General features: G+C 45.0%; 1 protein-coding gene across 1 annotated transcript; it reads left to right on the forward strand.

The window, feature by feature from the left end:
• Positions 1 to 3,936: 3,936 nt before the first annotated feature.
• Positions 3,937 to 12,625, forward strand: YARS2 (tyrosyl-tRNA synthetase 2). Its single transcript, XM_024195626.2, has 5 exons — positions 3,937 to 4,728; positions 7,015 to 7,182; positions 7,701 to 7,856; positions 8,747 to 8,917; positions 10,590 to 12,625. The coding sequence occupies exons 1-5, from the start codon at positions 3,947 to 3,949 to the stop codon at positions 10,747 to 10,749; spliced, it is 1,437 nt and encodes a 478-aa protein (XP_024051394.1). The 5' UTR covers positions 3,937 to 3,946; the 3' UTR covers positions 10,750 to 12,625.
• The last annotated feature ends 1,742 nt before the right edge of the window (positions 12,626 to 14,367 follow it).

Consider the following 14,367-nt stretch of genomic DNA (forward strand, 5'->3'; position numbering starts at 1 on the left):
AGGCTTTTAAAGAGCAGAAGTGAAACTAAAAAGCTACTTTCAGTTCATTTGTCTGTCGTGATCACAAGCTATTTCCTGTTGATGTTGTAATAGCTCAATCCTGTTTCATATTGCTGTGTGTACTATTTAAAATACACAGTGTTTATTAAACAAGATTAATTCTCTGAAATAATGGAAATTGACCAGACTAGTGCAGGGTATGAAGATCAGCTCCAAAAATGCCCTTTGAAATGATGAACCAGAGGGCGCTTTATTTTGTACTTTGCCCATCTCTAGCAAAAAAAATATGTCCCCCCTTTTTAATGTTAATTTGCAAGTGAATAGCTCCTGGCTTCTGATTATGGAGTGATGTATTGGAAAGCAGGAGCAGCGAATTGTACGGGCCCGTGGTGCCCAGGCTCCAGCAAATTCAGGGCCCGGGGGACCCGGCTCCACCAATGTTCGGGGCCAGGTCTCTCCCCCGGCCCTGCCTGCCGTCCCCGCCCGCCTCCCCTGGGCATCCCTGCCTGCCCTGGGCAGTGGGCGGCTGCCCCCTGAAGCTCCTTGCTGCGCTGCCATGCCGGCCGCTGCCACAGCCGGCTACAAGGAAGCGGCGCAGGGGGCAGGCTGAGGCGGCGGCTGCTGTGCCTGCAGAGGAAGGTGTGGAGGAGGCGCATGGCAGCCTCCACCCCCTCTACCCCCCAGCAGGCGACTCCTGGCTGGACCTCCTGAGCAGCAGCCTGGGGGGGCCTGGTGAGTGTCGTGCCAGGGGGCCAGAGGGGGCCCCCCTGCCCTGGAGCTAGCTGCTGCTGGTGGGGAGAGGGCTGGGAGGAGTCCTCCTCACTGGCCCCCAGCCCCAGGGCAGCCTGCCTGCTACACCCCAAACTCCTCATCCTGGGTCTACCCCCATGCCCTGCACACCCTCCCGCAACCCAACCCTCCTTGCCAGCCCAGAGCCTGCACCCAAACCCCCTCCTGCACCCAGAACCCCAACCCCCCTCCCGCACCCTCTCCTGTACTCCAACCCTCTGTCCCAGCGCACAGCCCACACCCAGCACCCACTCCTTTCCAGAGCCCGCACCCAAACTCTCTCCCAAAGCCTGCACCCCAAACCCCCTCCTGCACTCAAACTCCCTCAGAGCCCACATCCCTCCTGCACCCCAACCCCCTGCCCCACCCCAGAGCCTGCACCCAGCACCCAAACCCCCTCCCAGAGCCCACACCCAGCACCCAAACTCCCTCCCAGAGCCTTAGGCAGGTGGGGGGCAGGGCGGTACTTGGACCCATTCTGGGCACCACCAAAAATTATACAAACCTGCCGCCCCTGCTGGAGAGGGCTTTTAAGGCTGGCAGGGGCCCCCTGTTAAAATCCCACCATCAAATTGAAGAGATAATTGGGATGTTTTTCTTGACTGCCTCTGAACTTCAGTCCCCATCTGACTACTGAGAAATCCTCTCTGACAAAAAATGTATTATCCATTAAAATTATATCTGAAGAGCATTGCCTAAGGAAAACACCAACTTGCACCAGGAGCAAGTGTGTGGTATTATTCCTAAAAGGTCTGCACTATCTTCATCATAAGGATAGGTACATTAGTTCTTTAAAACTGTAGCAGGAAGTTGCCAAGAGGAAGAGTGAAAAAAGAAGTTCTACACTGAAGCAGAGACAAGGTAGCTTTAGGAATAATACTGTTTTTCCTATTCTAATTAACTTCCTTGTTCAGTGTTAGAACACAGTGACTCATTGTGTTATTCTTTTTCATTGTGAAAACGTGTTATCATAAGTTGCCTTATTTTGAACCAGCAATAGAACTAGGCAAAAAACTGGGGAAATATTTTGAAAAACCAATTCAAATTTGTTTGTGAAAAAATGTTTATTGAAATTTCAAACTTTTGTAAAATGTTAACAAGCCCTAACCAGCATAAGGAAAAAGAAAAGTCAATACCAAAGTTCAGCCTTCAATAAAATGTTCAGTTTGATAAGCCCACAGAATGACTTGAGGGGATGGAGTATGTTACCTGATTCAGACCTGCCATAAAGCTTAACATAGAGCATAGCAAAGTGCAGTTCAGTTCATTAATTCATGTAACTGGTAGTGCAGACAAAAAAAATTATAAATCATTTGCCTTCACTCAGAAAAGAGATTAAGAATAATTACATTCTTTAAAAGTCTGATAAGCATTCCATTCCACATATGTAATATATGAATGGAATTGCTTTTACCAAAGAGGTGCCAAGGCTCAGAGAAGGCATGGAAGCCTGTTTTAAGGACCTTATATATACAAATAGAGCATTGTGACTGTGGTATCCATAAGAAAGAATATCTAAGAGACCAATTAAAAGTTTGAATTTTAAAAAGGAATTTTCACTACAATATGTTATCGTTAATGTCTGAGCTGACAAGTGGTGTAAAAATCACAGATACCTGAGTGGAATAAGTGCGAGTCACCTAGCAAGAAAGTGGCGGGTGACAGCATGGTGCAAGAAGCAAAGAAATAATTCCCATGGAAAAAAGGGAAGAACCATTACTAAAATACCTGAGTTCCTGGGCAGAAATGTGGTAGGTGTAGAAAGAGAGAACACATGACAGATGAAATGGAGTGGAACCAGTGGAAATGTGCAGGGAATGTAAAGAAAGGGGTATTTGGAGCATGTCTAAAAAAAAGCAAAGGAATCGGGAAGATAACCGAAGCAGGGATAACTGAAGCCTATTTCATGGGATTGTGTATCCAAAGATGGCACGCCAAATAGGTTTGGACTGTTAGTGAAATCCTATTACATTTAAAATTAATTCAGGAATAGAGGAGACAAAAAATGAACTCCCTAAAGCTGAAGGTTTGATTTCCTATGGAAATTGTATTGCAGTTCCACAGTCTTTTACTATGACATATTGGAAAGGATTCACGAGGCATCCCAAGGCCACAAATTACATCTAATTGCTTTTGCTTTATTATTTTGCTGTATAACAAAAATCATTTGGTACATAAAATTGCAACATTTTTAGCACTGTTATATTTTATATTAGTACACAGAGTCTTTCCATATTTCCTTTTCTACTGATAGTCACAAATATAACTCTTTAACAACAGGTCATCATGCCCCAGTACCTCAAATGTATCGTTTTATGTTGGTAAAGAATTTCACCTGCCACCCAAGGTACCTATAGAGACAGAGTCTGCAACCCCTCTGCCCTTTTCTAGGCATCAATTTAACTAAGTACTTAATTTTAATCACTTCAATGAAGTCACTCACAAACGTTAAACTAAGCACATGCTTAAGTGCTTTGCTGAACCAGAACCATGCCATTTTGGTTACATATGGTCCAGTGAAAAAAAACCTCTAGTTTCTCTTCTTCTATCCCGAGTAGAGAGTCTCATCTTGGGAAGGTTCAGCCAGAACTTGTTCCCCAATAACGGCAGCCAAAGCAGATTGTGGTGTCATTGAACCCAAATGTTAAGAACAAGAAGCACATGGGGGGGGGGGAAGGTAAGTGTTTAAAACGACAGTAATTTTAACGTATGTAACTAACAACAACTGGGGCCTGAGGAATGACATTGCCCAGGGAGCTAGTCCTGAAAAGCGGAGCCCTTTGTGCGGGCCTGATGGCCACTGGGGTTGAGTGGATCCCGTCAGGAGGCTTTGCAGACCCTAGCTGGCGCACGGACTCATTCTTTGACAACGGAATTTTTTTCTTGCTCGAGGGCAGCGTGCGCGCGCCACTTTCCCCGCGCAGAACCCTGGTTTCAGTGGGGGGCGGGGCGAGGAACCGCGGGCCGCTGAATACGGGGAGGAGGAGGCTGCTGTACGCTTCTCTTACGCAGAGGCCAGGCTCCCCACAGGGCAGAAGGGGCGGGGCCTAGGGAGCCCGGCCCCTCGGCTGTGCCCGTTCCCGCGACAATCCGGGAGGAGCCCACCTCTACTCAGCCTCTTATCCCAGCGTCCCTCGCGCCGCCCTTCCCAGCCAAGATGGCGGCGCCCATGGTGATGCGAGTCGGGTGCCGCCGTGTGGCGGGTCTTTGCGGGGGCCTCTCCCGGCGGATCCATCACCTGCCGCAGCGAGCTCCGGGCGCCAAGGGGCTGCTGGCGGCGCAGTGCGAGCGGGGCCTGTTCCAGGAGGTGTTCCCGGCGCAGGGCGCGGAGGAAGGGCTGCCCGCCCTGCTGGAGCCGGGCCAGCCCCCGCAGACAGTTTACTGCGGCTTCGACGCCACGGCCGACTCGCTGCACGTCGGCCACCTGCTAACCGTCATGGGCCTGCTGCACTTTCAGCGCGCGGGGCACAACGTCATCGCCCTGGTAGGCGGGGCCACCGCTCGCCTGGGCGACCCGAGCGGCCGCACCAAGGAGCGCGAGCCGCTGTCGGAGGAGCTCGCGCGGGAGCACGCGCTGGGCCTGCGCGAGGGGCTGCGGAGGCTCTTCGACAACCACCGCCTGGTGTTCTGGCCCGCGGCGGGTGGCGCGCGGTTGGGCGAGGTGATGCTGCAGGACAACACGTGGTGGCTGGGGCGCGAGCCGGTGGTGGGTTTCCTGTGCGGGGTCGGGGGGCGCCTGCGCATGGGCACCCTGCTCAGCAGGCAGAGCTGCCAGGCTCGGCTCCGCAGCGCCGAGGGCATGAGCCTGGCTGAGTTCCTCTACCCGGCCCTGCAGGCCTACGACTTCCTGCACCTGCACCGACACCACGGCTGTCGCATCCAGCTCGGGGGAGCCGACCAGATGGGCAACATCATGTCCGGATATGAGCTTGTCACCAAGTACGGGCAGCAGGACAAGGGGGCAACCGGGCTGCACCAGTGGGTTCTGGCTTAATCTCTCATAGGGATGGGCAGCCCCTGAGAGATGCTTCATCTCATCAGGCTTGGCAACCCTGGAGGTGCCAGCAAGAGCTGCACCACCATAGCCACCAGCTTCATCTCTCATAGGGATGGCTGCCTGAGAGACGATAGCCCAGCCTGCCAGGTGCCATCATGGGCTACACTAGTATGTCCAACCACTTCATCTCATTGGGCTGGGCAGCCCTTGATAGATGCCAGCACAAGCTGGATCACCATGGCCTCCCACTTCATCTCTCACAGAGATGGGCAGCCTCAGAGAGACCACATATCCCAAATTGCAAGGGGCTGCAGAAGCATGGCTGACTGCTTCCTCTCAGAGGGCTGGGCACTGGAAACCCCTGAGAGATGATGGGTCCTAGCCTGCTAGGTGTCATCTTGTGCTGAGTGGCCGGAGGCACCTAGCAGGTTGGGACCTGTCCTCTTAAAAGCAAGGTGGTGGCTATGCCAAGTTCAAAACTGTTGCTTCACACATGCTAATCCACAAGTGTGCCAGTGATGAGGGTGATATTAAAACACTGAAGGAGTCAAACTTTTTCCTTTATTGTTTCTCAAGTAATGCAAGGAACTCAGGATGGCCAAGTTCAAGTATTCAAAAATAATGAGTCAGGCCTCAAATAGTCAATATTGGCTTAAATAAAAAAAAAAAAAGACAGCGGGTATTATTTGTCTTCTGATTTTTCAGCCTTTAGGAACACACGGGTCACGCTTTCAAGCTTTTCCTTGTAACCAGGAGGGCTAGAAATTTTTATTATTTTTTAAATGAAAGCGGAGAGTCTCACACTCATTTGTCTCCAGCATCTGGGGCTTTAAATAAAATACACCTCTACCCCGATATAATGCTGTCCTCAGGAGCCAAAAAATCTTATCGTGTTATAGGTGAAACCGCGTTATATCGAACTTGCTTTGATCTGCCGGAGTGCGCAGCCCCTTCTCCCCCCCCCCGGAGCTCTGCTTTACTGCGTTATATCCGGTCATGTTATATCGGGGTAGATCAGGGTGTATCAGATATGAAACTTGATAAAATTGTAACGCTAAAGTGGTCAATATTTTCCAAAATTTCAACAAGTTTTCCACCAAATGAAAAATCTTTTTTTTTTTTTTTTTAACAGGGCTTTGGAGCTGTACTTCGGCTCCGCTCCAGCTCCAGGCAAAAACTTTCAGCTCCATTGCTCTGGAGCTGCTCCGCACTCCAGCTCCGGGCTCCGCTCCAAAGCCCTGTTTTTTAATATCTCTAATATATAAGTAGACACAGCTCTTCGGTGCCTAGGTGACAGTACAATCCTCCATTGTCAAGTTGCCTGAGGTATAGCGACTTTGAGGGAGCAGCATTGAAATGCTTGCTCAGACTTTTTTTTTTTTTTTTTAACGTTACAATCCATAATAAAAGACCAGGAGGCACTTAGGTTCAGTAATTGCAATCTGCATCATGGCAACAACTAGCCTGTTAAAAGAAGATGCCTCTAAACATTTCTGACTGTCTCCAAGGTATAAGACTGTTCGTGAGATTTACAGCAGCATCCACTGCAATAGATAAGTGGAAGTAGAGGAGAAAAGGCTGCTGAAAAATGCTTTTAAGGAACAACTGCAGATACCAATGGTGGTGGGGTGTTGCTGCTGTACTAATAAGTGAAATGCAAACAGAGTGCTTGGTCTAGCCTGTCTTGGTAGTTGACATGGAAATTAAGCACTTCTCAAAAAGCTGGACAACATTCAAAGTTATTGTGCAAGTTATGTTGAACATAGAATAACATCTACAAGACATTATACATCAAAATTGACATTCGGTGCATCTTAATGCAGTATTCTGAACCAGATGCTTCAGAAGAACCTGCCAAAAACCCTGTTATGGAATAACCTGCCAACAGAGAAGGTTTCTTCCTAACCTCTTATTAGCTGCTAGTTGTCTTATACCCTGAAACTTGAAGTTTATATATCACTTCTAATTTTTTAAAAACCTAAGTGGATAGTCTCATTATTACATATACAATTGTAGCTTATTTTGTATCCCACCAATATTGTTGCCTCAAACATTTAGTGGCAATGAGTTCACAAGACACATCTTTTTTAAAAATGTATTTTAGTATCATCTAATTACTTTGTGAAAGGCTTAGAAGCAGCTCAGAAGAACCCGTAGTTCCAAGTACAAGTTACATTTAAGCTTACCAAGCAATGTGATCTTAATGCATTGTGATTCTTTCCCTACAGAATGACGGGAGAAGATGTGTTTGGAATCACCGTGCCTCTTATTACCAGTACCACTGGAGATAAATTGGGAAAATCTGCTGGTAATGCAGTTTGGCTAAACAGAGATAAGACCTCTCCATTTGAGCTGTATCAGTTTTTTGTTAGACAGCCAGATAGCACTGTTGAAAGGCAAGTAGTTCTTCTTAAACCTCACTTTTCACAAAATTTGCTCCAGAAAACTATATAACAGCAGCACTGAAAATGTGCCTATGTTTTATACAGATAGATACAGTATGAGATCATGCAGTAAGATGAATTTCCACTATCATCATGCCAGTTATTCTTTTGAAAATGAGTCTTTATTGGTTAAATAACATACATCAGATTAATAAATGTACATGACATTAGCACTTCATTTATTCACACATACTGGTAGACGCATCACGAGTTAGTATCAGAAAAGTGGCCCGTTGAGTTTTAAGTGGCATGAAAGTATATGAGTATGCAGTTGAGGAAATAATCTACAAAACATATGGTTAGTCCTAACTTTGCAAACAGAAATAAAGGTTTGAAAAACAATATCTAAAATCTGGATATTTTAAAGTTGCATCATTTTAACACAGGGAATTAAGTTTGCATGGCAGAGAGAAAGGAAGTCTAATATACAGACCAATGTAGAGATCAAATAATTCCCTCCCTGCCCTTAGGTACCTGAAACTCTTCACTTTCCTTCCTCTTCCGGAGATTGAGCACATGATGGAAATGCATGCTAAAGAACCTGAAAAGCGGGGACCTCAAAAACGACTTGCTGCAGAAGTAACTAAGCTTGTTCATGGAAAAGAAGGTCTGGAATCTGCTAAAAGGTAAAATTTGACTAATTAATTTGTCCAATTTCAGGCTTATTTAGGAGGAGTGCTCTTCATGACCAGAGGGAGGGGAGATACTACTTGGCTAGTTCACGAATAGGGCTCTGTGTCTATCACGGAGGTCACAGAAGTCATGGATTCCGTGACTTCCTGCAACCCTGTGACTTCTGCAGCGGCCAGGGTGGCTGACCCCAGGGCCACCTGAGCAGCTGGCCCCGGGGTCAGCCACACCGGCCACTGCTAGAGCGGCTCTGGAGCCAGCTGCACCAGCCACTGCTGGAGCGGCCCGGGGCCAGCCACATTGGCCACTGCTCTGGTATCTCCAGGCAGCTGGACCCAGGGACCGCCCAAACAGCGGCTGATGCGGCTGGCCCCGGGAGCGGCGGGAGCCGCCACAGCTCGGTGGCTCCCAGCAGCTGGCCCCAGGCAGCCGGAGCAGCAGCTGGCCCCCCAGGGCGCTCCCCCGCCAGCTGGTGCCACGGGCCCTCCAGACTCTCTCTCCCACACTTCCCCCTCCTCCCCAAGATTCAATTGTGGTATTTATGGTATGGGCCGTGACTTTTTTGTTTCTTGCCCGTGACCTGTCCATGACTTTTACTAAAAATACCTGCGATTAAATCATAGCCTTATTCATGAACAGTTGAGTGGGGAAAGGGAGGGCAACAAAATGGAGAAAGGTATCTGTCATGTAATTCTGCAGACACTGTTATCCTTGAGTGGCAATGACAAGGTTTGATGGGTTTCAGTTTAGTCTTTTTTTATTATTATTATTTTTTATGCAGGAAGGTAGGCTACTATGGTAAAAAGATGAGTTTGGGGAGAAAATCATAAGAAAACAGGAGAACCCTATTTGGTTAACTATATAATTTTTTATTTTTATTTTTTAGATGTACAAAAGCACTGTATTACAGCAGTGTGGAGGCACTGGAGGCTATGTCTGACCAAGAATTACAGGAACTCTTCAGAGAAGCTCCATTTGCTGAATTGATGCTTGAACCTGGAATGAGTGTACTTGACCTGTGTCACAAAGCAAATGCCATTCCAGATGGACCTAGTGGGTATGTTCCATTTGTATTCTTTAATACCTCTTTGTTATATGAGCTACAGTTGTACACTTCCAGAAATTCACTTCAAACAGAAGATCTGCTTTGTTCAGTCCTCAGTTATATCAAAACAACTAGTAGTCATCCATCTGAGAAATCAGTTAGTGAGGCGTTGATGATCTGCCTACCAATACTATAAACTGAGGTGGGAGAAAATCTAGTGTGTTGAACAACTTCTACACCTATGCTTGATTTATAAGTTAAGGTGAAGTAATTCGATAGGTCTGAACTGTGCTGCTAAAATATCTTCACGCACTATTGATCCAAGTTGTAGAATGTTGCTATCTGCTAAATTTCATTAAGTAACTAAGTCTGGTATGTTTTTACTGTGCACCAGAACATAACGTTCTAAAGGAATGACACATGAATTCCAAATGCACTAAAAAGTAAAAAAGAGCCAGCAAGAGTATTGATTGGCTAGAGCAAAATATTGAGAAGTGAATTTATTGCTGGTGCAATGCACCAAATTAAGAGCCATGAATAATGAAGGGTACATAAGAACGGCCATACTGGGTTGAACCAATGGTTCATCTAGCCCAGTATCCTGTTTTCCAGCAGTGACCAATGCCAGGTGCTTCAGAGGGAATAAACAGAACAGGTAGTCATCAAGTGACCCATCTCTTGTTGCCCATTCCCAGCTTCTGACAAACAAAGGCTAGACAAACAGAGGGACACCATCACTGCCCGTCCTGGCTAATAGCCATTGATGGACCTATCCTCCATGAATTTATCTAGTTCTTTTTTGAACCCTGATATAGTCTTGGCCTTCCCAACATCTTCTGGCAAGGTGTTCCAAAGGTTGACTGTGTGTTGTATGAAGAAATACTTCCATTTGTTTTAAACATGCTGCCTATTAATTTCATTTGATCCCTAGTTCTTGTGTTATGAGGAGTAAATAGCACTTCCCTATTTAGTTTTTCCATACCTGTCATGATTTATATTCCCCCATAGTCATCTTTTCCAAGCTGAAAAGTCCCAGTCTTATTAATCTCCCCTCATATGGAAGCCATTCCATACCCCTAATAATTTTTGTTGCCCTTTTCTGTACCTTTTTCAATTTCAAAATATCTTTTTGAGATGAGGCCCCCAGGTCTGCATGCAGTATTCAAGATGTGGGCATATCATAGATTTATATAGAGGCAATATGATACTTTGTCTTGCTATCTATCCATTCCTAATGATTCCCAACATCCTATTAACTTTTTTGACTGCTGCTGCACATTGACCGGATGTTTCAGAGAACTATCCACTATTCAGAGATCTTTCCTGAGTGGTAATAGCTAATTTAGACCCCATCATTTTATACATATAGTTGTATATGTATGTAAAGACCGCAGTAGAGTCAGTTTCCTCCTTTACCTCACCTCTCAACAAAGGCATCATATTGCCAGAGGGGGGGGATTGGTGTGTCCTTTAGGAACATGACTGATACCAGTTACAGTGTTGACCTGAAATGAAACTTGTATAAGTGACCTAGAGGCAACTGGCTTCATATTCCAGTATGAACTGCCCAAGTTGTCCAGTCTCCCACACCAAAATTAATACAGTAACTTTTTTCTAAACTGAATGTTTGAGAGTTAGCAACAATCAATCAGTTTCATCTTGCAGTTACTTCTTTTGTTTCAAGGTACCGGAAGATTACAGATGGTGGAGTCTCTATAAACTACATTCAAGTAACTAATCCTGAAACTGTTCTTGTTATTGGGCAACATATCCTCAAGAATGGAGTGTCACTACTTAGGATTGGAAAGAAAAACTTCTACATTATAAAATGGCTGACATTGTGACAAAAGGAAATACCTAATTAAAGTAAGATACACCTTCACACTAAATTTCCCAAAGCCTCTATCTTACCTTGTCCTTTCTATATTGTGTATATTGCACATCTCAAGAACAGCACAACAAGAGCGTACTGTTTGTCTCATTCTTCTCACAGTGAGAGATTCTACCTAATACACCTGGTTCAACTAAAAGCAGCTAAATTTATGAAGATGGATAATTTTGTATTTTAATTTTGACTGTTAATAAATCTGAGGTTTGCTACATACTATGAGACATGGAGTGAAGAATACAGTAAAGAAACTCAGAGCAAATTATTCCATCTAGTCTACCCCAGAATTCCTTTAGGGATAGAGCAGTCGTCATTCCCATAATCAGTCCTCCAAAACAGAATTTTCAGTGCAATAAATATGTCCTAGAAGGCAGTCTACTCATTTGCCATCAGGGTTACAAAAATCTCATTTATTCCCTGCCCCCTCCAGAAAAGACGTGTTTTGTGTTCTAGTTTGAGACTTTCATGTTTTTGAATAGTAACAGAATTTGAAAGTTTAAACACTGGGCTCTCATTTCAACCAGTGCAAATCAACTTTTATCCAAAAAGGTGAGCTGTGGAGAGATGAAGCTTAATGTTTCCTGATGGGCAGAACAGCAAGTTACAGAAATGTTTAGAAGCCTAAACTCATGGAGGCTTTGGTGTTTGGAGGAAGAGGTGTGAGTAAAGGATAGAATGAAATGTCATCAGATGTTGGATGTGCTTAAATGTAGTCTTGCTTTACCACCTGCAACTCCTGGGCCTTCTAGCCTCTTGTATAGGAGTTATCCCACTGGAGAAATTACACAGGTCCCTACTGCTACTTTCCTGGAACAAGTGTAAAGAGGATATGCATAAGAATGTAAAAATACCAATTTATGAAGGTAGTTGCCCTCAAGGGCAGCCAGAGGCCATGTATGTAATAGTGGATCTGTCTAGATCTCAAGATGCTCATGAAAACCACTGTGAGGCGGCTGAGTGTGACCCAGGGAACATGGTCTAGAATTTCTCATTCCATTGATCATCAACCTATTGGAAGTGAGAGCCATCAGAGTCCTCTTGCAGAAGGAGCAATCCTTGGCCAAGCTGACTTCACCCTGACAGAGCAGCCTACGTAAATTGGTAAGGCGAAATGAGCTCAAGCTTGAAGACAGAGATCCTTTCCTGGGCAGATATGGCTTTCATCAGGCAAGTTACATAAGAGATCCAACATAAAAGCAGACTGGCTGAGCCTTATAGTTCCTGAGCCTCTAGATATTGCAGTGCAAATAAGCAAGCTGTCAGAACAAGTTTTCCACAGGAGCAGTGACTTTTTGGACCGCCTAAATTAGACTCTTCAGATACAGACACCATACAAGACTTCTGCACAGAAGCAGCAGCCCAGCTATCCCACAACCAAACCAAAGTACCTTCCCTCCAATTCATCTACTAGTAACATTGATAAGAAAAAGGGAGGATGTAACATAAATCAAGACCTTGTAGTGCAAAGACCCAGAACTCTGACCACAAAATACTTTTCATTCCCAACCTATTTCCACTGAGTTTGTGTAGTTTGTCAACCAAGGGAGAGCCATTGGAGTAGGCTGGGCTGTCTGAAGCAGAACTGGGATCCTGTGACTGCTGTAGGACCTGCTGCCTTAATAGAAGGAGCAGGTAAAATGTACTTTTGTGGTGGGTGGGATTGGGTAGGCAAAAATAACTGTTTTCCTGCTAGTTACTGCACTCTCTCTCATCAGTTTGTCATAAATAAAATTTCAGCAATGTAAAGCAATTTTTTTTAAAATAAAAGTTTTAGTACTTAAATTTCAACAAGAGATAGATTTGATGTCTGTTATAATAAAATTTTTACAGGGTTTAGGCAAGATTTCTTTTATTGTTTTAGTGATAAAATGGTTTGAATTCTAATTTTTATTTATTTATATATTTAAAAAAAACCCAACTGTAGTGTTGGGTTTTTTTTAATAGCATGGGGTAATCTGTCTCATGGGATTTGGGGATCTACTGGTTTTGTGGGTGGGAGCGGGCTAACAATGCAGGAGCAGGAGTGGGATTTAAGAAATAGTCCCATGCAGGGCTTTTTCTAGACGCTGAAGTCAACTTCAAACTCCCCCCTAGCCCGTAAGAATTAGAGTTGGACTTGTTGGACAACATAGCAGTAACCAAGATATGTAGATTTAGACTGCTTAGGGAACAACACAACCTTGAAAGTAATCATTGGTGAAGTTTCTTCTGAGTATTTTTGAATGCGCTCTGTAAGTGACAAAACTTGTTGAAAGGTTTTTGCTGTATGCTCGAGACTGCGTGCGCCCCTCCTACAAAGTGCTGTAGGTGGCCTAGCTTAGCACCTTCTTTCCCACCAAGGACCTTGTCAGATTCAGCCATTCATCTCATAGAGTAGCAACTATTGCATTGTTTTCTAGAAGGTCCAACAACCCAGCCTATGCTTTTGGTTCCCCATTATATGGTTATGAACTGGATTCTTGTCTTCCAGAACCCATGCAACCTGGCAACATGGAAAAGTATAGATTGTTCTACTAATTCAGTGTTTAATATAGCTTTAGAAATACTCTTTGAAAGGGCAGAAGCAACAGTAAACACGGGGGCAGGCAGGTTTTTTTGTTTGTACGGGGCCAAGGATTATAGAACCATGGTTTGGTTGGCCTCTAGATACTACCACAATATAAATGTTAATATAATAATGATGGCTGCTATCCCAAGACGAAATTGCCTTCAGTACCTGCACAGAGGAAGCAAAGTCAAGATAGGGGAACAGGTCAGTCCTAGAAATCAGGTAAAAAGAAGTTTGTACTTGGTACAGCTACAGAAAAAATTAGATTGCAGGGTTTGAAGACAGTAACTCCTCTCTTAACATTGTAGTTATGTTCCTGAAAAATGTGACTAAGCGAAACTATGTTAAGTGAATCCAATTTCCCCATAAGAATTAATGTAAATAGGGGGGTTAGGTTCCAGGGAATTTTTTTTCACCAGACAAAAGACTATTGTATATATACATACACACAGTATAAGTTTTAAACAATTTAATACTGTACACAGCAATGATGATTGTGAAGCTTGGTTGAGATGGTGAAGTCAGAGGGTGGGATATTTCCCAGGGAATGCCTTACTGCTAAATGATGAACAAGCACTCGGCTGAGCCCTCAAGGCTTAACACATTGTTAATATAGTGCCACACTCTACAAGGCAGCACAAATGAAGGGAGGGGAGACAGCATGGCAGACAGAGACACACCCTGTGTGTGTGTGAGAGATGCACATTACCCCTTTAAGTACACTGACCACACTCTAAATACATTTCCTTTTTAAGTAGATCAGCAAGAGCGACAGCTGAACTGCCAGCAATTGATAGCCTGCTGGGCGCAGGGCTGGCCTTACCATGAGGCAAACTGAGGTGGCCACCTCAGGTGCCAGACTGGGAGGAGAAGGGGGGGGGGCACGCTACTAGGACCCAGAGTGTAGAAAATTGTGTCTGCTGCTGGTGCATATGTATGCTGTCTGCTCTAGATGCACAGAGATGGTGGAGTGCTGTGCTGGAGGAAGGAGGGCCCAAGAGACATAACAGGCAGGCAGGAGAAAAG

Source organism: Terrapene carolina, unplaced genomic scaffold (genome assembly GCF_002925995.2).
Source record: "Terrapene carolina triunguis isolate 2854851 unplaced genomic scaffold, T_m_triunguis-2.0 Scaffold247, whole genome shotgun sequence".
Taxonomy (NCBI): domain Eukaryota; kingdom Metazoa; phylum Chordata; order Testudines; family Emydidae; genus Terrapene; species Terrapene triunguis.

Bases quoted from the DNA above. Each gene is read 5' to 3' on its own strand.
- YARS2 (XM_024195626.2), top strand. From the start codon at position 3,947: ATGGCGGCGCCCATGGTGATGCGAGTCGGGTGCCGCCGTGTGGCGGGT. The intron at 4,729-7,014 runs GTACGGGCAGCA...CTTTCCCTACAG, and splicing joins GGATATGAGCTTGTCACCAA to AATGACGGGAGAAGATGTGT. The intron at 8,918-10,589 runs GTATGTTCCATT...TTTTGTTTCAAG, and splicing joins ATTCCAGATGGACCTAGTGG to GTACCGGAAGATTACAGATG.